Source organism: Atractosteus spatula, chromosome 7 (assembly GCF_055471065.1).
Source record: "Atractosteus spatula isolate fAtrSpa1 chromosome 7, fAtrSpa1.hap1, whole genome shotgun sequence".
Classification (NCBI taxonomy): Eukaryota; Metazoa; Chordata; class Actinopteri; order Semionotiformes; family Lepisosteidae; genus Atractosteus; species Atractosteus spatula.
This window is the reverse complement of record NC_142712.1, coordinates 9,011,281-9,034,002: the sequence shown is the minus strand read 5'-3', so window position 1 is coordinate 9,034,002 and position 22,722 is coordinate 9,011,281. Positions and strand designations below refer to the sequence as shown.

The following is a 22,722-nucleotide window of genomic DNA, read 5'->3' as shown; positions in this document are numbered from 1 at the left end:
TTGTTGGCCGGATCTTTTTAGTAGTCGGACCACGTCTGGTTCTGTTGCCAGGCAGCCGTGGCAGTGGCGGAACTTTTAAATTTGTGTTTTCTAGTTTTGTAGTTGTTTGGTTTTTAGTTAAAGTGTCGTTATTATTAGGTTATTCGCGAGGATTGTGAACGACGTTGAAGCCCATAACGAATACAGAATACATTAAAAAAGATGATTTGCATTTTATTTACAGCGAAAACAGTGCCTTTTATGTTTAGTTTAGACGAAATATCACTAACGTTTTATGTTGTGCAGTTTGTTAGTGTAAAAGCAAGGGCGTTTAATGGTGACTGTTGTAGGTAACGTCTGTAAGAAGATTGAATCTGTGGATCTTAATCATGTCGTCTCAATCATGAGAAATAACGTATAGCAAAGCATAAGTATTCAATACGTATTTTAAGTCTTATCAATTATTGACAAAGGCACAAATGAAATAAATAAATTATAAGATTTTTAACTTCCAGATGTATTTTTAATGGTTTAAATTATGACCTAATGTGAAACTGAAACCTTTCGGATCAGGGGCAGAAAATATCGCAACACTTTGCATCCTAGTTCATCTTCAATGACGTTGAGCAGGAGGCAAAATGAAAAGGTCAAAAACAGACACGAAAAGGAGATTTTACATGGGACAACACCAAATAATGAAGAAAAAGAGGTAAGTTAAATGTCTGATTTACCGTCTTCGAATGCAGTTTAACTACCTGACTTGGCTAAGTTGTATGACCCTAAACCATATCTGCAGTTTTCTGTGTTTTTCTTTATAAATGAACATTATCTGTGAAACAGCCATAATGCATTTTGTGCTAATTCCATATCATTGACTTTAATATCATACAGTAGATGGATACCTTAATAACAGTGTGACATCTTACATATTTCTGTTACATAAAAATGCCAGCTGGTCTTAGAAGACTTAGATAACTTAATATTATCAAATAGATTTGTATGGGAAATAAGATCACATATCCTTTTCTGCCTTTGATTATGATTATGTTCTCTGATTATTTAAGTAACCGTGAAGCTAATGCTGAGACAATGGCACCACAGAGTTCAAGTCGTCTACAGCCAGCAAGACATCCCCATTGTGAAGAAATAGAAAGCAAAGAAAACAATGGAGAAGCTTCCCTTAAAGAGGTACGTCAGCATTGTTTCGACACTGCTTCTGTGAATTTATGTATTTTAACTTTTGGCAGATTCTAGTCTTTCTCTCAATGTTTCCCAGACAAATGTACTTGTGTACTTTTTTTAAGCTTTGGTGGTAAAGGTGTCCTGTATTTTTTTTTCACAAATACATGCTTTGATTTTTCATTTTGTCGTAATGCGTATACATGTGATTCTTTTAAGACAACACCAAGGCAGACTTGGATTGGTGATTCAACCTTGGCTATGGATGAAGAGCTCTTACAAGCCCTGGATGCATGTGTACCAGTTACGACTCCATTGAGTCAAAGAACCAATGTGCTTTTAAAATCAAAGGACCTGGATAGTCCTAGTTATGTGACCAAAACTGACGATGCTGATCCTGAAAAGGGAAAAATGAACTTCACCGTAATTAAAAATAAAAGCAATACAAAATCAGATTTTGAAGGCCAAGCTATAACAAGGCATTTCAATCAAAGAACTATTTTAGACTTATCGGAGCCAGAACCATCTAAAACTCATTCAAGAGTTTCAGAAAACTGCAAGGCCTTAGCTAAAAAACTGTTGTTTAGTGAGGACACAGACAGCGATAAGTCTTCTTTTAAGAAGGATCACAGTACTGGCAATACAGAAAAGCATGCAGCTAAGAAGAAAAGAGAAAGACCATCTTCTTTATCAAGCCCGGAGTCAAGTGATTCAGGAGGTCCATCATCTTGCAAGCGAGCTTCTTTGATTAAAAAAAACATCACCAGGGCAGGAACCTATATAAATGGACAAAATCATCGGCAGTGGACATTTGGGAAAAAAACACTTGCTGCTGATTCTCAGAATGTTAACACATCTCTGAACACTTCAAGGGACGACTACATTCTCTTCAGTCCCACACATATAGCTGCTGGTCTCCAGAAGTTACAGTCTCAACAGCTTCCAGTAGCTAATCTGTCAACCTCTGTGCTAACACCTCCTCCTGGGCTGGATTTTAGCAGGGCGAATTACAGCACTCTTGATAACACTCTCACAGGTACAGGTAAGGCCAAGATTTTGTTCTGCATGAGAGTAAAGATTTGATCTGTGTGGGTATTGCCACGTAAGTACTTTAATAAATAACAATGTGGTTGCTGTAGTACAATCTAAGGATATTTTTTAAACTAGAATTTTTATATTGTCTCTCATCCAATATAAATTATTCTGATACTAGATCTTCAGATTTTGAATCTTCAGATCAGAACAGAAACTGTTTAATAGGCGTAGGAGGAAATAGCCTGTACCATACCAATGCAGAAGACTGACTTCTTTTTATTCCCTTGACCTTAATGATCAATCAAAATAATAATATGTAAAGGACTTTAGTGCAATGTGTTTTTGTTGTGAAAGCTTAATTCACATATTCACAAATAGAAGAAGAGATGGTTGTAGTTATAATGTATCATTATGTAGGTACAAACAGGTGAAGAGCCTTTGCAATTTTCTTTAACCTTGCTTACAGGACAAAACATTCAAGTAGCTTTACCTGCTGAGCAGTTGGACAAGCTATTGCTGTCAAGCTGGGGTCTTCCTAAACCTGTCCTGGAGAAGTACCACCAACTGGGTGTGGTCCAGATGTTTGAATGGCAAGCAGAGTGTCTCACTTTAGGACAGGTACTGGAAGGCAAGAACTTGGTCTATTCAGGTAATTCTCATAAATGTAATTTTTTAAATTAAAATTAGTCATGTAAGACGTTCATACCTTATACAGTATGTGCCTTTCCATTATCTGAAAAAGTTCTGTAGGTATTATCAACCCAAGACTTTACATGTACTTTCAGGGTTATAAAGTAAATGTATAAAAAGTAAAATGCTTATAGTTTTTTTTAAAGTTAATTTAGGGGAGTGGTTAGTTAATGTAGTGTTGCTGATTTAATTAAATTTTTATTAGGAAATTAAGTTCTTGCGCTGTCATGTTATTTTAACACAATGTTCTATGAAAAAGTATAAAATCCCTAATTATTTATAAAGCCTATCCAAAATAATGACTATACACATGCATAGTAATACTGAAAATGAAAAAAATGGAGTGAAGCCTTCCAAACAGTAATACAGTATGTTTTTTAGATCATTTGGTAGTTTATATATACTTTATATAAACTGAAGACGAGAACTCATGGTCATTGATAACGGGTTCCTTTTCTATCATTTGATTCAGCTCCTACCAGTGCTGGGAAAACATTAGTTTCTGAGTTATTGATTTTGAAGAGGGTTCTGGAAACAAGAAGGAAGGCTTTGTTCATTCTTCCTTTTGTCTCAGTGGCAAAAGAAAAAATGTATTACCTTCAGGTCTGTTTAATCAATTTACTTTCTGTTAATATCACAAAGGGCATAAGTAAAGTTAATGATTTTTCATGAATTTTTGGAGTCATATTATGAGTCATTTGCTAGACAGTATATTTCGTACCTAAATGCACCACGTCCTTCACAACAGGGCAGACATGGATTAAAGTTTGTTCCATTTAATATGGTTTTAGAGGGGTTTAGAGATAGTTTGGGGTACTTTTCCTTCAAAGTATTAATTCTGTTATGATCTTAAGCTTTTTTTTCACAAAATATGTAGTTTGTATACACGTCAAATGCTTCATTTCGACCAACAGTGATGTTGAATTTGTTGTTTCTTTTTCTTGATATTGTATATTGTCAGCTCATTGTTACGTTTCCTTATAGCAGTATGTTTATGGATATCATTTTTGAGGTTTTATTACCTTTGCAAAAAATAATTGATTGATGGTTATTTATTTTTCCTGTTTTTTATCAGAATATATTTCAGGAGGCAGGTGTTAGAGTAGAAGGTTACATGGGCAGCACTTCTGCCGCTGGTGGATTTTCTTCTCTCGATGTGGCTGTGTGTACAATTGAGAAAGCCAATGGGCTCATCAATAGACTTATTGAAGAAAACAGAATGGATCTTCTTGGTAAGAAGCCTATAGTATTTTCTCAGGAAGAACAACAGTCTTTCATGATCACATTTTATCATCATCTGCAGAGAAGTAATTTAATCATTATTATTTAATCAAAGAGTAAGTGGTATGTAGTGGTGGTTATTTTTTTATATAGGATATAAAAAAATGAATAGTATAGGATAGTTCTCTTTCCTTTTGGTATCTTGTCTTAATTTATCTTACTCAATTATCAAATGACAAATCACTCTGTAATCTTAGTCTTAAAGGTCTTGCCTTCACAACCTGCAGGACCGAGACAGTCCAGGGTCACACTGTAGGTTATTCTGTGTTTCTGTGTTCCTCACGGCTTAATTGATTTCACTCTGTTTAACTATAATTTTAGGAATTGTTGTGGTTGATGAGTTACATATGTTAGGGGACTCCGGTCGAGGGTACCTGCTGGAACTGTTGCTGACCAAGATACGTTATGTAACACAGAAGACATTGTCCAGGTAGCTATTGTTTGCCCATGCTTTTTATGGCAATCATGAATAAATGTCTGATTTCTCACATTTATCTCCATATATGTACTATGTGCAATTTCTTACAAATTCCAAATTATTCAGTACCACAGTCCTTCATTTCTTGAGTTATTTTTATCTATTATGAGTCGCTTGCTAACAATACCTTATCTTTTGTAGAGAGTCCTCCAAGAGCACCCCATCCTTCAGAGAAGAGGTGCAGATTGTGGGCATGAGTGCTACCCTACCCAACCTCGATCTATTAGCCAAGTGGTTAAACGCAGAGCTCTACCACACTGACTACCGGCCTGTGCCGCTGATGGAGTGGGTGAAGATTGGGAAGAATGTTTATGATGGCTCTCTGGCTTTAGTTAGGGAGTTTAAACCTGCTCTTCAAATCAAGGTAAAAATGGAAAGAAGGATTTTTTAAGAGCTGCAAAAGTGGGAAGGTTTTGTTTATTTTTTTAAGGTAATGAAATGGAGGTGCTAGCAGTTTTCTGAAGTTGCTATAAGAGGTTATAAACAGGTAGGTTAAGGTACATGTGCCCTCACAAACGTCCTGGTAGAGGTCCTGTATTTTATGTCTGTATTCATCAGTCATAACTAAAATCTATGTTTTTGATTCTATCCTTTCACATGCAGGGCGATGACGACCACATAGTAAGCCTTTGCTTTGAGACAATTCAGAGTGGCCACTCTGTTTTGTTGTTCTGTCCCTCTAAGAACTGGTGTGAGAAGCTGGCTGACAGTATTGGCAGAGAGTTCTATAATTTCCACCAGAGAGCTTTGAAGTCTGCTGAAGGCAAGGATATTAATTTGTTTTTCTCATTTCAATCATTCTGCAGATACTACAAAGCTATAGCAATGGTACTGTACTTTACAAGACTATATACCTTGCAATGATTATGTTAAAGCCAGGTTGACTTTTTAAAAAAACTTAAGCTGTTCCTGTAAACCTAGTTGGTAGGATTTAGTTGTTTTTTTTTACTGTATCACTGCCTGTGTATAAAACTCCTCTGGTGTGCTGTATGTATGTTGTTGGTCATTGTCCTTTACAGGGGGGGACAAAAATGCTAGTGTTCCGCCACTGTCCCTTGATGAGGAAGGCCTGCTTGATGTCCTGGCCCAGCTGAAGCGCTCTCCGGCGGGGCTGGATTCTGTCTTACAACGCACAGTGCAACTGGGCGTGGCTTTCCACCATGCAGGTTATCCAGCACAGCTACAAATCTCACATTTATCCTCACTCCCTGAAGAGATTTATTACATTTTACAGTTTGATCCTGAGCACAGCATTCAATATTATTTCAATTTTGGCTTAGTGTGACTTCAGAACTGCATTGTGATGAAAGAAATAATAAAAAAGATATCCTTGCATAGTGATACTGCTGCCTTTAGTTGTGGTTATAAGAACTGTTACCAAGAAAAGCTTACTATTCAGAGGGGATACTAATTGGTATGTGATTAATATTGTTATTTTAGAAAACTGGTATAGATTCTTATATACAGTTGTCTTTGTATCATTTTAAATTGCCAGGCCTGACTTTTGAAGAGCGGGATATCATCGAAGGTGCGTTTCGGCAGGGCTACATTAGAGTCCTTGTTGCCACCTCCACCCTTTCTTCAGGGGTAAACCTGCCTGCTCGCCGTGTCATCATAAGGACACCAGTCTTCAATGGCCGTCCATTGGATATGTTGACTTACAAACAGATGGCAGGGAGAGCTGGGCGCAAAGGTGTTGACAATATGGGTAGGTTCAACTATCTGAATTCTGTGAAGGATATATCTATATTCTGTGAAGGAGCAGCAAATTACTTGTGCACTTTTGAGATTTCAAATCATATCAACACTGCATCAAAATGATTATTGGACTAATTAAGTTCAGTAGAATTTCTTCTGTTTATGCTACTTTATGTATTTTGGTGAGTCTGTTCTTTTGAAGATTTATTTTGTCCCTTTAGGTGAGAGTATCCTTGTGTGCAAGGAGTCTGAGAGAACGAAAGGAACAGCCCTCTTACAAGGATCCCTGAAGCCAATCCGCAGCTGTCTCATCAAAAAGGAGGGGGAAGGGGTTACCACTAGTATGATCCGAGCAATACTTGAGGTAGCTTTATTTCCTGTTCCATTAAAATATATGAGTTGCCATTTTCTTCATTTTATAATAGCGTTCATACAAATGAATGACGCCCTGAGGAATTATTACAATTAGATGCATTACTTTCTGGTTTTACTCACAAAGCAAACCTAAAAAAAGCATATTTTCAAACAACATAGCTTTTGAAAGGTGATATATTTTTATTTGCTAAACTTAGTGCTAGATCTCTCATAATAATACTTCAAACTTTATATATTAGTTTTTAATCTAGGTAAATCTAGTGTATGTTACTGTTTGATTCTTTATATAGTAAAACACAGAATTACAGATAAATCAAGAACTTTTTGGTATTCTGTTTTTTTTTCTCTTACGTATAAAGGCCAAAACATTACAGTTTTTTTTTTTCATTTGGATATCTTATTAATGTTTTACAGTATTATACACACTTCACATTATTATTTCTAGATCATTGTTGGGGGTGTTGCCAGTACTCCTGGACATGTGAAGATGTATGCTTCTTGTACGCTGCTGGCTGCTAGCTTGTCGAAAGATGTTACAGAATTAGGATGCAGTGAGGGAGAGATGAACATGGAGAGGACTGCCAGGAAAAGGAAGTCAAGCAAGCAGACGAGCCCTATTGAGGCATGTGTGGAGTGGCTCATAGAAAATGAATTCATTCAAATTCAGGAAGAGGGAGACAAAGAACAGAAAAGTGAGTCTTCTGGCTTTCATATGAAATTAAATGAAATATCTAAATTCTAAAATAAAGCCCAAGCAGATAAGACAAGTCTGTATAAAGTCAGAATTTTCAAAGGTTACAGAAAACCCTACATTGGTTTCCCAAAAATAAAACAGGCATACAGAAAACAGACATTTGGATCTGAAAACTAAACTGTATATAATATTTATTTATGTTAAACAAGATATAGATATATAGAGCTTAACATTATATGAATAATATTTTTTTAAAAGGTGTATGTATTTTTATAATTCTTGAGTCCATATATGTTAGAGAGGGTTTGTGGCATTTTTTCGGTTTAATGTTATTCATCTTACCCCAGATAAAAGTTTTGTATGGTATTTGTGAGGCTTGGCGAGTGGTTTCTAAGTGGGGAAATACTAACCATGACCATGCTGTTTTTAACAGAGAAAGAAATACACCGATTGATTGCTAGAGAAGATCCTTAGACCCTGTTTTGTAATCAAAGGAAAACTTTTAGTTTATGAAATGCAAGTATTTTATGTGATACATGTAACTTTCAAGCAAAAGAGTGTTTAGCAGTCTTGGAAAAATATTAGTTTAAAACATGAAACTTGTCAAGATGTTGCATAATTAACTTCAGTGTTAAAGATTCTTTTTTTTTTCTAGTTGAGAAATACTGTCCCACTCACTTGGGTGCAGCTACTCTCTCCTCCTCCCTGTCTCCTCCTGAAGCACTTGGAATATTTGCAGATCTCCAGAGAGCAATGAAGGGCTTTGTGCTGGAAAATGACCTCCATATTCTCTATCAGGTAACAGAGCAAATATTTAATTATGTTATTCCGAAAAAAAATGTTTCTTTTAATGTGGTTTTAATAAAAAATCAATAGTATATAAGTTGAACATCTTTGTTTAATGGATAAATATCGATTCAAAGCATATCAAGTATTTCATGGTTCTGAAACATTTTTTTTTTATTAAGATTACCCCGGTCTGTGCAGATTGGGCTACGATTGACTGGTACCAGTTCTTCTGTCTTTGGGAACATCTGCCCACTTCAATGAAACGTGTAGCAGAGATGGTTGGAATTGAAGAGGGATTCTTGGCTCGTTCTGTTGGTGGGAAAATAATTGCAAAAACAGAGCGACAGCACAGGCAGATGGCTATTCATAAACGGTAATGGGGCAATATTTCATTTCTCAACCATTTTTACCTTTAAAAGCAACCTTTAAATATTGTCTTATCTAAAAACCTAATGACACCCTTTGATCTAATCTTGTTACTTCAAAGGAATTAGGCTATTCATAATAATAACTTGAGCTATAGTTCATTAATTTTAAAATGCTAATGATTAAAACAAGATAATTGTATATTGTTTTCATCAGCTCATTTTTCCTTTTCTTGTATTGACCAAACCAAAAATCTTTATTTTGCTGATCTTATAATTAATAGTTTAATTGTATTTTTTTAATGATATGGCATATATAAAAATTCTGTAAAAAATTCTCATATTATATCACTATGTGAGTAACATTTATTGAAGTGAGCAATTTCCAAAACTTATGAGCTTCTTTTTCTCACTTTAGATCAGTTGTGATATTGTAAGTTTCACGGCCATACACAGACGGCCAGACTGCTCTTGAAAGTTCCATTTTTAGCCACATTTCATTTTTTTTCCTCCACAAATCATCTTTATTCTACCTTACCCTTCCAGCTTTTTTACCAGTCTTGTGTTACTGGATCTGATCAGTGAGGTACCACTTGAAACTGTTGCAAAGAAGTACAACTGTAGTCGAGGACAGCTTCAGTCTCTGCAACAGTCAGCTTCTACATATGCCGGTGAGACCTTGGTTTGCTGAATGTCTGCCAATAATTAAGCCTAGTGACCCTAAATGCATTCATAAACAAATGCTGTGTAACTTATGTGAAGTTTTTCATCTGTATTGATAGGTATGGTCACAGTGTTCTGTAATCGCCTGGGATGGCACAACTTAGAGCTCCTCTTATCCCAGTTCCAGAGCCGACTCAGTTTTGGCATTCAGAGAGAGCTGTGTGACCTTGTAAGGATCTCTCTCTTAAATGCACAGAGGGCCCGAGCGCTCTACAATGCTGGATTCATCACTGTGTCTGAACTGGCAAGAGCCAGTGCTGCAGATGTGGAGATTGCATTGAGGAAAGCAGTCCCATTTAAAAGGTAATCCCAAAGAGAGATTTTGTAATAAGTCAGTAATAGTTCATGGCAACCACAAACAGCTTTTCTCATCTTTGTGATTATGGTTCTTGTATATGTAAGAAATACTAATGTCCTTATGGTTGTAATTGTCATTATAAACAAGCATCTGTAAGGAGGAGGCACCATAAAGAAAACGTCCTTTTAATGGCATTAAGTATTTGTACATCATATTGAAAAGTGTGTATATATCTATTATATACCTTATTTAAAGAGGAAATAAATATAATATATAAACTGTTAATATTTTTTTTTCCTCTGCAGTCTAAAAGTATTTGCCAGAAGTCTTAAGCCTGCTTCTCTGCATAGACTTAGCCAGATTAATAGACTTCAATTTTCAGAATTTCTGTATGTGCATTTTATGTTTGTTGAGATCTAATATATATCTGCCATACCATCTTAAAATAATGTTTCTCTTATTATCTAGTTCCCGTAAAGCAGTGGATGAGAGTGAACATGAAGCCCAGGAGCGCAGGGACACCCGCTGTATCTGGGTCAGTGGGAAGAAAGGTCTGACTGAAAGAGAAGCAGCTTTGCAGATCGTAGCAGAGGCAAGAAAGCTCCTACAGCAAGACCTGGCCCTCCTTGGAATACAGTGGAACCCAGACTCCCTTACAACAGAGAGTCTGCAAACTGCTGCCGAGGATGGATCTGATGAAAAGGCATCAGGAACTTCTGCGCTTTCACAAACCAAGGGAAAGGGAGTTTTGCTTCCCATAAAAGATCATCTGCAAAAAGGAGAACTTAGTCTGAGTGAAAACAGCAGAAAAAATGACAAGGAGCAGTCACCTTCAAGAAAGTCATTTATTGTCATTGCTAGCAATGAAAAGGGTCAAACCAAAGAAAAAATAAATGAAACTAAGGCTTCTGCTGACACAGGGTGTCCTGAAGACAAAGATTCTGCTGTTTGTCTCAATTCCAGGAATGCTACTACAAAGAGAGAGAAGAATGCAAAAGACTCAATTTTGCTTGATTCTACAAAAATTAGGGGGCAGACCTCTACTAATCATGTTTCTGCACCATGCAAAGTTACATGTGAAAAATCTTCAAATTCAAATGCAAAATCCCACAGAGTTGGACAACATTTAAATTCATTGCACTCATCCATATGTCAGAGGTCAGATGAATTTGCAATAAAGGATGAAATGAATGTAATTGTAGGGCCAACATCTGCAGATATAGACTCTGTCAAAATGACTGCAATCATAAAATCCCATAATTCCCCCAGGAAGGATGACACCTCAGATTTGCAACTTGAAAATCTTAGCAAGCTTGCCATGAACCACGTATCCAAGCGCAGAAAGACTGGAAGTTGTGAAAATGTGACTGTTGAGCATAATGAAATCACTGCTGATGATTGTGTCACTTCTGAATCATGTGTGAGTAAAACAATGGAATCTGATCAAAGAAATTGTTTAGTTGTTTCTGAGTACAGTAGTGCACCTGGCACTTCAAAGACCCATTGCATTCAGAAATGTCCACCTAAATATAAAAAAGCTAGGGAAAAAAACAAAGTGTTGAGTTCTGAGAGTTTCCTTAAGCACAAGCATCTTGGAAACAAAGGCAAAAATGATCTGCCAGTGTCCATGAATAATTTCCCATCTGTCAGTGGAAAAAAATGTAAGGATAAGTGGAACCATCGCAACATTGAAAACAGCTGTGCGATCACTGCGTCGGAAACTGAAATTGAAAAAAGTACCAGTGAGGCTATGCTTTCAAGTTTGCAGACACACACTGATATAAAACACTCAAAGACACAGAACAGTAAGAGTGTTCTGGAAGGATGTGTATCAGATCCAGTTCCAAATCGGAAAACTGAACAAAATCCATGCTTTAAAGCTCAAGAAGTATGCAGATCTCCTGATCTATATGCAGCAGGTCAAGAGGAATTTGAGGAAAGTTTTCCACTGGATACACAGACAGAGAAAATAACCATGCAGCAAGATTCTGTTGTGATATCTGTTACTGATCCCAGTTTAAATGCTGTGAAACCAAGCTCTCTGGGGACGGAAGCTGGAAAACAAATTTTTGCAGAAACCTCCAATAAAGTTTCAGATTCTGGGAACATAAAGTTGTTGGAGAACTGCTCAAAAAATGCTAGTCAAACTAATACCACTTTACTGTTAGAGAAATGTCCAATCAAAGCTGTTCCTGAAAATCTGATACATGCTGAAACTCTTTCTAAATATAATGTCTCCCTGACAGACACCCAGCTAGGAGATATTCTGGACGACTGTACTCCTGCTTTAGCTCAGCCGGGTAACTCGCCAGCACCGATACAGAAAATAAGTGCACCGCTGAATGGAATCCAGCCTTCAAAAGGAAATCTTGAATCTTCAGAAGTTGCTGTTGATAACAGTCTCAATGGAAGTTGTAGTTTCTTATTTGACAGTTCTTTCGAAAGTTCCATGAATGCCATGGAGGAGAAGCCCTTGCAGGATTTGTCTCAGTCTTTCAAAGAAAGAGCTGAGGTTAATGAGCTTCCTCCTGTGCCTGTAGGAATAGAAAATGAAAACATACAAGCTGTTAACCAAGAGCCTATGGAATGGGCAGAATCATCCTTTAACTTATCAGACCTGGGAGATTCTTTTCAAATGGGCGAAGCTCTCTACGTTGAGAGACTGAATGCTGTATTTAGCAGTGGTGATGAAATGACATCAGAACAAACCAGATCATCAAAAAATTGCGTTACACCTGATATGAAAATAACTCTAAACAAAGAAGCCAAAACCAACTCTGAAACAAAGACTAACAGAACTTGGTCTTCCACCTCATTTCATTTAAGCCCAGGAATGCAAGACATTCTGGATAACTGGCTAAGTCTGTCTGGTAAATGTACAAGTAGCCATGAGGTGCCTGTAAAGAGTGAAACAGCCAAAAAGGCGGCTGAAGTCAATGCTTTTGTAACGGTTGACCAAGACAAGAATGACATACCTTACAGAGTGAAACCAGAACAACAGTGTTTAGTTGTTGCAAATCAAATATCCAGTGAAGTTGTTTCCCCTTGCCTTGATCGAGAACTGGAGTCGGGACCAGGTCGTAATGAACTTATTCCACCAACACCACAAAGTCAGGCTGTCTCTCCAACAATCAAAATGGCTTTATCTGTTAGGAAATCGGATACATGTAAAGAAAAGGCTCTTTTGAGCAAAATCTCTCCTCTTTCACATGTAGATCAGCCTACATCAAACCTGGATGATTCTCTAATTGATAAAGGCTTTACACTGCAGTTGTCTCAGGATATGTCACCTTTGGCTTCTGTCCCTAGCAGTATGGAAACTTTTACAATCATTGATGTGGCGAGCAATCTGACTCTTTTCCAGACGTTCATTAAAGAATGGAAAACTAAGACAAGGTTTTGCATTGCCATTGCTTGTGAAAAAGGAGAGCATGTTCTGTCCTCTCACTCAGCAATAGGAGGAAATTTTAAACCTAGTAAGTTATTTCCGTCATATCACTCACATTCTGCATTTTTTCCATCTTCTGTTATGTTTCCACAGTTGTATTGTTGTTTATTTAGAAACTTTAACTGATACATTTTGCACACTGATGTACTTTTCACTCTAAATGGTTTGCATTTCATCTACGTGTGTTACTGGGATGCTTTATGTATCCATGTTATTTGAAAGGACAAAACTCTGATCATTTCTCAGATCAAAGGAGGTTTGCTGGAACTGGAGTGAACAACATACATGCATTATGAATTGCCTTTTTCCCCTAATCATTCAAACCTCTTATACGATACAGCAGTTTCATTTTATTTCTATGTTTTTTTCAGATTGCTCTAATCATAAAAACACTCCAAGAAAAGATGGGTTTCCAATAAAGGGAAATGAAGATCTTGTTGTCACTGGGATATCTGTGTGCTGGGGAGGAAGAGATGTCTATTATATATCATTGCAACAGGAACAGGCAAACACAGGTAAAAGATCCTATACTGGATAATATGTATGCATGATGGATCATCTGTTGTTTTACCCTCACTGTGTACCATGCTTATAGCTATTTACTAAAAACAAAATCAAGTTAATTTCTCTTTTGTTTTTAATGCAGACATTAGTGCAAGTTTAGTGCCCCCACCTCTGGATCCGAACCTTTCAGTGAAGGAGAGACTACATCATGTTCAGTCCTGTTTGAAAAGCAACTCCTCCTCCAGGTCTGAGAGAGTCATTATCGCTTATGACTTCAAACAGCACTACAAAGCACTTCTATTGGCCTGTGGACTCACTCTGGAGGGAAGCTTCGAAGACCCGAAGGTGAGCATTTGTGGATTAGATAGTGTGTAAGGTGCAAATGTATTAGTTTAAATGTGCACAGGTTTTGTCTTGCACAGCTGCACGTTTTCTGTTCTTAGAATATTCCATTGTATATTTATAACATTGGCAATAAGTTTGAACCATTATGTTTTTGTGCAGTGTTATGCAACTTTGATTTTAATATAAGTTTATTTCTTTATGTCTATAATAATTTCATTAAAATTGTATTCCATTAATATTTACTGTTTAGGTCGCATGCTGGTTGCTAGATCCTGGGTCTAAGGAGCGGACTCTCCACAACATGGTCACCAACTTTGCTCCCCAGGATCTACAGCTGTTAGATGGTATTGGCACCGGACAGGGTGTCCAGAGCCTGGGAATCAGTGGTAACCATGAACACCCGGGACGCTACAGAGCTGCCATTGAGTCTGTACTTGTCTACAGCATCATGAGCCAACTCGATATACAGCTGAAAAAAGACAACTTGCAAGGTCCTTTAAGTCTCTTTGAGGCTTTTGATGTTAATTCAATTAAGAATATCACATGCAATTTATGTATTACTATAGTGTGCAGCACCTAATAAAAAAAAAATTAAGGGTAAAAAGGTGCTGCCTTAAAGTGGCAAGAAATTGTAATTCCCCATATATTGTAATTGTTTTCTTGTAAGAAAACCAAGATGGCATTGCAAAATCTAATTTCATAAAGTACTTTTGCGTACTCTTTAACTCCATGAAAGGGAGTAAGTCTTACTGTATTCCAGTATTATTTTTTTCTTTCCCACTGTGGTTTGGTAACTTTTTGAAATGTGTCTTTTTACTTCCACCAACAGATGTGTTTCGCAACGTGGAGATGCCAACTCAGTACTGTCTAGTGTTGCTTGAACTGAATGGTATTGGGTTCAGTACTGCGGAGTGTGAGTCACAGAAATATGTCATGCAAGCCAAGCTTAGTGCTCTGGAGTCCCAGGCTTACCAGCTGGCTGGACATAGCTTCTCATTAACTAGCCCTGAAGACATTGCAGAGGTAAGACAAACACATCCTACATCCTATCAAGAAAGATCTTATCGTCAATTAAAGGCAAGATTAGAATAATATAATTCACATTCTAAGCATACTCATTGCCTTGCTGATACATGGCTCATCGTATGGAATTAACATCCTTGTTTCGCTGTGCCAGCATATATGGTAACATCAAAGTCAGTATATGCCTTACATGTAATCTTCTTAGAAGTGAGTAGCTATAGTTTTTAGCATTAAAAATGGTTTTAGAGTGTCTTAGCTTGGCAATATCCTTACCAGTGTTCTGCAGCAGGTGGCTCTGTTTCACAGCTTTGAATGCCATAATATTACTGATCAAGAAGGATTTTATGAAGACGTTACGATAACAGAGGTTCATATTTAAGATTTATTAGATTAAAAATGTTGTTCCTGGCACTGTTTAGAAGATTAGGATATTTTCCCAGCTTTATTTGATTTCATTTACCAGGTACTATCTTTAGGATGTTTTGTTCATCATTCACCTTGATTTATATTGTTTGAAGGTGTTGTTTCTGGAGCTTAAACTTCCACCAAATGGGGACATAAGTGGCCAGAAAAATAAGAAGACTTTGGGATACACCAGGAGGAACACTGCCGGAACACGGGTCAAAATAGCGAAGCAGTTCAGCACCACAAAGGTATTTTAGGTTTACAATCTGTTAGTAATCTACTATGTAAGTATATGTAAGTACTATGTAAGTATAAGAAACTAATTCATCGCATTTATTTTTTATCAAAACATTGACTGGCAATTTACTACTACAGATGTACAGTAGTTCTGCACCTTTTATGTGGACATTATGAACTAAATGACCTTTAACTTCAGAATTTCCCCTTTAAATTAATCCGTCAATTAATTAGTCAAAAATACTTATTTTTTAAGACTTCAGATGTTTATTAAACTAGGGCCCAAAAATTGTTGTAGTTTCTGCTAAACAACAGCTGTTTCTTGTCTCATTTCGTACAGGATGTTCTGGAGAAACTGAAGGCATTGCATCCTTTACCAGGCATCATCCTGGAGTGGAGAAGAATAACCAATGCCATTACAAAGGTGGTCTTTCCTTTACAGAGAGAAAAACGCATGCATCCCAAGCTTGGGGTGGAGCGAATATATCCTATCTCCCAGACACACACAGCCACAGGTACAAAATGCCAATAAAATATTTCCATGTTTCTTAGCTGTATCATAACTCGGTTTCATTCCATTCCTTTCAAAACATTACACTGAATTTGTTAATATTGTTTGGTCTTGGGTACATTTTGATTATCCAGGCAGGGAATTTTTTGTCCCTCCTCATACTGGAGTTACTCTATCCCCACTGTTATCTGAATTGCTTGATAGATGGTAATGTTTTGATGTTTGCATAGTTCTGCCCCTGGATGAATGGTGACACCATGTGTTGAGATTCAAACTTTTTGGATCTAACTAGCCAAGCTCATATGAACAAAACTATACTTAAATGGTGGACCATAAGGGAGAAGGAGATTTACGCACTGAAGGGACTTGGCTTAACTTTAGGTACTGTAGATGAGATATATTTCTCATATTTGTGGAACTATTTAATTTACATTCTTACTGTTTGGATGCACTTTTTATATAGAGAGTGATGGTTCATTCCTTTAGCATCAGTTTAATGTGTGGGCTTATCAGTTGATGATTATTTTGAAGCAATCTTACTATCCAATATAGAATTGGTCTTGACTGAGTTTATCAAGAAATCTTGATAGCTGATTATCAAGAAATCCATGCTTGTTTCTTCTATTTCTTCTATTCTGCTATTTTAGGAAGAGTAACCTTCATTGAACCCAATATTCAGAATGTGCCAAAGGATTTTGCGATTGAAATGCCAACTTTAATAGGAGAAAGTCCCCCATCTCAGGAACGAGGCAACACACTTTTTTCAAAATCAAGGTGAACAAAACGTTTTGCTAATATATAATATTATATATTATAATATAATTATGACTGTATAATGTAGCCAATAACCCTAATTCAGGAGCTCATATGAATTTTAAAAATAATTGCTTCCATCTCTAAATCGAGCACTCATTTAGCACCCAGAACTGACACACTCAGAGATGTGATTTAGGGTTTAATGCGCTGTGTTGAACCTATGACTGGCTAAGGCCTTTTATCTTTAACTTTATTTTTAAAGGAGTCGAAAATCAAAGATCTCCCGAGATCTGGTGCCACCAGTCAAAGCACATGGAGAATCACCAGAAAAAGGGATGGCTTATTCTATTAGCATGAGGCATGCTTTTGTGCCTTTCCCAGGTAAACCTTTTCAATGAAAAACTTTAGTTCTAGGCATAAAACATAACTATAAATTAAAAAAAACAACCTACATAAATTTACTAGACTTCATATTCCATATCTTACACTTGAAAGTGATGATTTATATGAGTTTACATGCAGTGTTCTCTATGTAGATTGCCTTTGGACCAAGCTATGAGAGGTTATATATCACAACTACAGACAGAAGGTCGCATGTCTTTTATCTGGTTATTATGGTTTATAGACTAGTCTGGCCTTTTCCTCCTAACTGTTGTCAGCTGTTAATACATTTTTTACATACAGCCCATCTGAGCTATACCATTAATCTGTCTGCTGTCGTTTAGAAGCAGCAAGGTTGGAGCACAGAAATAGAATGCTCTTCTGCTTCAGCAGTACTGTAGTTCCAAACACATTAGCAATAAAACATAATGGAACAGCTAAAAGATAGTATTGTGTCTATCAAAAGAAAATAGCTAAAATGTTCAAGGCGAGAAATATACACTAATGACATACTGTATATTGTTTGATTTCTTAAGCAAGATATTGACCAGTTTATTAGCGTACTAATGCATGTTTTAAAATGTTCAGTGACTAAATTAATACGAGTTCTATATACTGTACGAACTTGTAGAAGAAAGGAGTTAGGGTTATTTACGGAACTGAAGTATTGGCCTGCCATCGTCTCAACTGATAAAGCAAGCATGTGATTTATTCGTCATCTGACAATCCCAGTGACTTGACTGGGATTCCCAACTGGCTGCGCACAATTGGCTTAATGCCATCCTGGGTGGATTGGATAAGTGAGCCAGTGCTTTCTCAGAGATCTCTCGTTGCTTCCTTCACCAGTGCAGTCTGTGAGCGATGCGTCTCTCCTCCCGTCTGCACTGAACCTCTGGTACGGGGCTGTGGTGCCAATGATGTGTTAAAAGACAAGTGGTTTGAAGGTGGAGAGGTCAAAGGAGACTGCCCACACTTCCTCTTTTTCCCCTGTTTACAATTGTGCGGCATGAAACTGCAAGCTGACACGCAAAAAACACAAAACTGGTATTTTCAAATTGGGTATTTATAACAAAAGTAATTAATTATTCTAAATTTTAATAGAAGGAAATAGAAATTGCCTTAGAAACATATGTAGAGTTACATACAAGAAGGCCACTCGGACCATCTAATTGGTTTGATATGCCAGTATTTATATCTGTAGGTGTAAGAATATACATTTTATTGCTGTTTGACCTTTGCTTTCCCTGTTTTAATGAAGGAGGCCTCATACTGGCTGCGGATTATTCTCAGCTGGAGTTGCGGATTCTGGCTCACCTCTCCCGTGACCGACGACTCATCCAGGTCCTCAACAGTGGGGCTGATGTCTTCAAGAGCATTGCAGCTGAGTGGAAAATGATAGACCCAGACTCTGTGGATGACATTTTACGACAGCAGGCCAAACAGGTAAAGCGGTGAATCGGGGAGCTAGAATATTTGCAGTGGTTTTTATTAAAAGAGAGCAGTACAGCAAATACTTTCCGTTAGCTTCTTGTTAAAAAAAATTAACCTTATGCTACCAAGATGTTATTTTTGTTGATTTGTACTTTCCAGGGAAAAGTAAATATGACCTTTTTTGACTCTTAGATTTGCTATGGAATAATCTATGGAATGGGAGCAAAGTCACTTGGAGAACAAATGGGAATTGATGAGAAAGATGCTGCCTGTTACATTGAAACATTCAAATCTAGATACAAAGGTAATTATTTTAGAGAACATTTTGTTCTTGCTGATGTAGAGGCCATTTAATGATGTGATTTCAAAGGTAACAACAATAAATGTATTTTATATAAGGTAATTGGAAGAGGTTTTCGAATTCACAATTATACAGTGGCCTTTTATTGAATAGTAAAAGCGTTTTCAAATGTGTAAAAGGGTTATTGTAATTATTTTTTAACCCCGTTTCATTAAATTTCAAGAAAAGTGGGGGGGAAAAAAGAAAAGGGCAAATAGTATACCGTATAAAAGGATTCAGAACATGTTTTTAAAATGTTTTCTACTCTAGGAATACAAGCCTTCCTCCGAGAAACAGTAAAGAACTGCGTCAAAAATGGATATGTTCAAACAATACTAGGGAGGAAGAGGTTTCTTCCTGCCATCAAGGACCCAAACATTCACATAAAAACTCATGTATGTACCTATTGTATAAGACCATTTTAAATTTTAATTGTTGAAGTGCTGACACATTCATTTCTTGTTTTTTTGTATTTGGATGATGAATATTTTCCGAGCTACTTGGTTCACTTTTTCAAAATAGGTACCTTATAATATTCCAGAACAACTAAAAATTAAGAAAATACATTTTATTTTCAGCAGTTCAAATCTGTTATTAAAGAACATCTTACAGATTTTTGATCTGGAACAAACGCTTTAGAACATTTTTATGGCTCTCCCGCAGTAAAAGATTTGAGAGAAGGTAAAGTGTTTCAGTTATTGTTCTTTAAATAGTTTTTAGCTCCAGGGGTTTCTGCTGAAATATCTCCCAGGAACAAAAAATAGAGAAACCTATATGACCTTAAGTAAATGCACTGAAAACAGTTATGATTTATTATTCAAATAAATACAAATATTGTCTGTGTTTTTTTTTGTTCTTCAGGCTGAACGCCAGGCTGTAAATACTACTGTTCAGGGATCTGCAGCTGATATAGTAAAATCAGCAACAGTAAACATCCAAAGACGCTTAGAGGAAGCTTTCCCCCTAGCTGCTAGATCTCATGAGCACACGGGAAGTCAGGAATATTTCAAATATACAGGTATCACATTTAGAACTTTTATTTTCTCTTCTTCATTTTAGCCTGTGCCACTTTTCTTATACAAAATTAAAAACAGAATTTGTTAGAACGCAGTGGTTAGTATACTAATTAGTTCCATAAAAACTTTAAAAAAAATTTTAGGCAGTCACTCTTACTATTACAGAGTAAGTCTGGATTTATTACACTTCAACATGTTTTAAAAGAAACGTTCAGTAATTAGATTGTCCTTCAGTGTTCTATTGTGTACCTCTCACATTATTTTGCCCGTTTTTGTTTTACAGACAGAATAAATCAAAGAGGGATCTCCTGTCCAACCAGTGGAGGATTCTTTGTTCTACAGCTACACGATGAACTCTTTTATGAGGTTGTAGAAGATGATATAATTCAGGTGGGTGAATGTGCACCAAAAGATCAACTTTGAAGTCTGAGAGATCATGTTTTACATTTCCAGTTGTGTTAAGTTATAGGTGAAATGTTGCATCTTTACAGGCTTATAATGCTGCCAATATTTTTTTTATTTACTACACATTACTATTTGCATGTTTAAAATGCATTGATGGTAATGAAGACATTTAAAGAAGAAAATAAAATCCTTTTTCACGTGATATTCATTCCTGCTTTTTCACGCAGAAACAAAGACTCTGGTTCTATCCCAATTCAGAATAAAATATTTAAATACACAGCACCATAGGTTTGATGATTTTGTAATCTGGCTTTGAAGCACTTTGAGATGTTTCTGAGTACAAAAAGACATTAATGGTATATATTCCAGTATTTTGAATTTCCTTCTCTTTTTTTATCTTGTCAGTCTGATCAAAATAAAATCCATTACACTGGTCAGGTATTGTATCAGCAAAGCATGTTTAAAAAACACTTTACCTCTTTTGCTCTTCTCTCACAGGTAGCTCAGATTGTGAAGAAGGAAATGGAATCTGCAGTTAAATTATATGTTAAACTTCGGGTGAAAGTCAAAGTAGGTCCAAGTTGGGGAAACCTCCAAGACTTAGACATTTAGTGAAGACTGAAAACCACATTTAAAATTATCAGTATATTGGCAGTATATACTGTCAAGAATATTCAGAATTTTCAGTGTCAGAGAAACAGAATGCAATGTACATTATTAACCCGGAAGGTTAAAGTAACAAACTTTTGTAGTATTGTATAATTTATTTCATGAATGTTATCATGATCAAATTAAATGAATTTTTTTACATTTGAAACATATGAAATATTAAATGCTATTTGTAATTAGGAAAATTAAAGACTTGAAGCATATAGATTCTTTCATTTAATAATAACTTTTCCTCTACCATTTTCTTTGAAAAACCACCTGAGAGTCCTGAAAGTAAAACAGAGCAGTGTATGTGCACAAATCATTTGAATTCTTAAATGTAAAATTCACCTTTATTACCACACCACATAATAAGGAAAGGAATATGATACGTACTGAGGAGCGCTTTGAATGCATTATTTCCAAATAAAAAAAAATCTTGATGTTGCTGCCAGCTATGTTCTTTATGAAAAGGAGATGTCTTATCCCACCAAACACCCATTGAAATGTGGCTTATTTTGACCTCGTTAAGGTATTCACATGTGCAGAAATACCAATCTGATATTGAATGTGTAGAAATGTGTTTTAATGTGAAAAAAAAATTAAACATGGGTGCTCTTGTAAGATTTTTGTTTATTTTTTGTGTATCATAAACAGTAATATTTCCATAATATTTCAGGTTATGCAAAATGTTGGTTTTTATCATTTAAGCCTATCATTTTTTACATTCTAAATTTTAAAAAGCATATGATTGAATTTGGTAAATTACCACTGTTATTTAAAATAGTATAATTACTTTTCATCAATTCGATCAGATTTTTATATTTATGCAGCGATTCAGAAGTATTTTTTCAACATTTAGATACGCAATTAAAACCTACCAAGGACTTTTGCATCTACCTATATTATACAGTCACTTTGAACACAGGGTTTTCAGCTCGGTGACCTCAAAGGCATTTCAGGACATAAGTCTTAGGAGTGTGCTTATATCTAGCTATTGGGCTCCATTTTCTTGTAGATACTTAAAAACATCTTCCTCAAAGGTACATAACCTTTGTATTCACTGCAGCTTTATAAGTTCTTATTTCAAAGCCCTTTGATCTTGTTTATTTCCTTTTTAAAATATGATTTGCACCTTTTTAAAGGACTGAAGATTAAAGCCATTCTAAAATCCTATTTGAATCCCATTGTACATACATGAATATCTTGTTATAATCCCACTGGGCAATTAACAGACAACCACTTTTCTTATGTCTCTTGAAAGTAATTTATTCACTTTTATTTTCAATTTTGTGTTGTAAACTTACACTGATTCTGAGCAGTCTAAATAGTATTACTTGTATATAATCAGTGGTGTACTGTAGGTTCTTATTAGCAGATTAGAGTCGCCCCTGTTAACTTTTTTTTACATAGTACCACTGGGTTTCCTAATGGAGAAATTCTCCACTAATTGAGGCCAGGCATAATTAGTGGTCAATGGTCAGAGGTTGAGGCAAGCTGTAATAACCCAGAGTTTGGTTTAGCTTGAATTAATCTACAAATAAATGAATTTCATATGAAAAACAACAGGAATTTAAAGGATTTCAAAAAGATACAGTATATGATTTCAAATCCTTAAGTAAAATGTATTTAATATGTATTTACAAATCTGAATTTCCCCATGATGCTTTTTATTAATGTTTATTCAT

General features: G+C 36.1%; 1 protein-coding gene across 1 annotated transcript; it reads left to right on the top strand.

The window, feature by feature from the left end:
• The first annotated feature begins 617 nt into the window (after positions 1 to 617).
• polq (polymerase (DNA directed), theta) lies at positions 618 to 20,998 on the top strand. Its single transcript, XM_088921994.1, has 32 exons — positions 618 to 688; positions 1,044 to 1,167; positions 1,378 to 2,200; positions 2,660 to 2,842; positions 3,356 to 3,486; positions 3,959 to 4,115; positions 4,486 to 4,594; positions 4,784 to 5,006; positions 5,246 to 5,405; positions 5,662 to 5,808; positions 6,138 to 6,350; positions 6,562 to 6,704; positions 7,161 to 7,407; positions 8,065 to 8,207; positions 8,378 to 8,571; positions 9,110 to 9,234; positions 9,346 to 9,589; positions 10,053 to 13,060; positions 13,404 to 13,547; positions 13,679 to 13,881; positions 14,132 to 14,372; positions 14,711 to 14,904; positions 15,423 to 15,557; positions 15,887 to 16,061; positions 16,705 to 16,831; positions 17,076 to 17,194; positions 18,453 to 18,637; positions 18,818 to 18,929; positions 19,236 to 19,360; positions 19,827 to 19,983; positions 20,265 to 20,371; positions 20,885 to 20,998. The coding sequence occupies exons 1-32, from the start codon at positions 618 to 620 to the stop codon at positions 20,996 to 20,998; spliced, it is 8,583 nt and encodes a 2,860-aa protein (XP_088778120.1).
• Positions 20,999 to 22,722: the final 1,724 nt, after the last annotated feature.

Bases quoted from the DNA above. Each gene is read 5' to 3' on its own strand.
- polq (XM_088921994.1), top strand. From the start codon at position 618: ATGAAAAGGTCAAAAACAGACACGAAAAGGAGATTTTACATGGGACAA. The intron at 4,595-4,783 runs GTAGCTATTGTT...TATCTTTTGTAG, and splicing joins ACACAGAAGACATTGTCCAG to AGAGTCCTCCAAGAGCACCC. The intron at 18,930-19,235 runs GTAATTATTTTA...TTTCTACTCTAG, and splicing joins ATTCAAATCTAGATACAAAG to GAATACAAGCCTTCCTCCGA.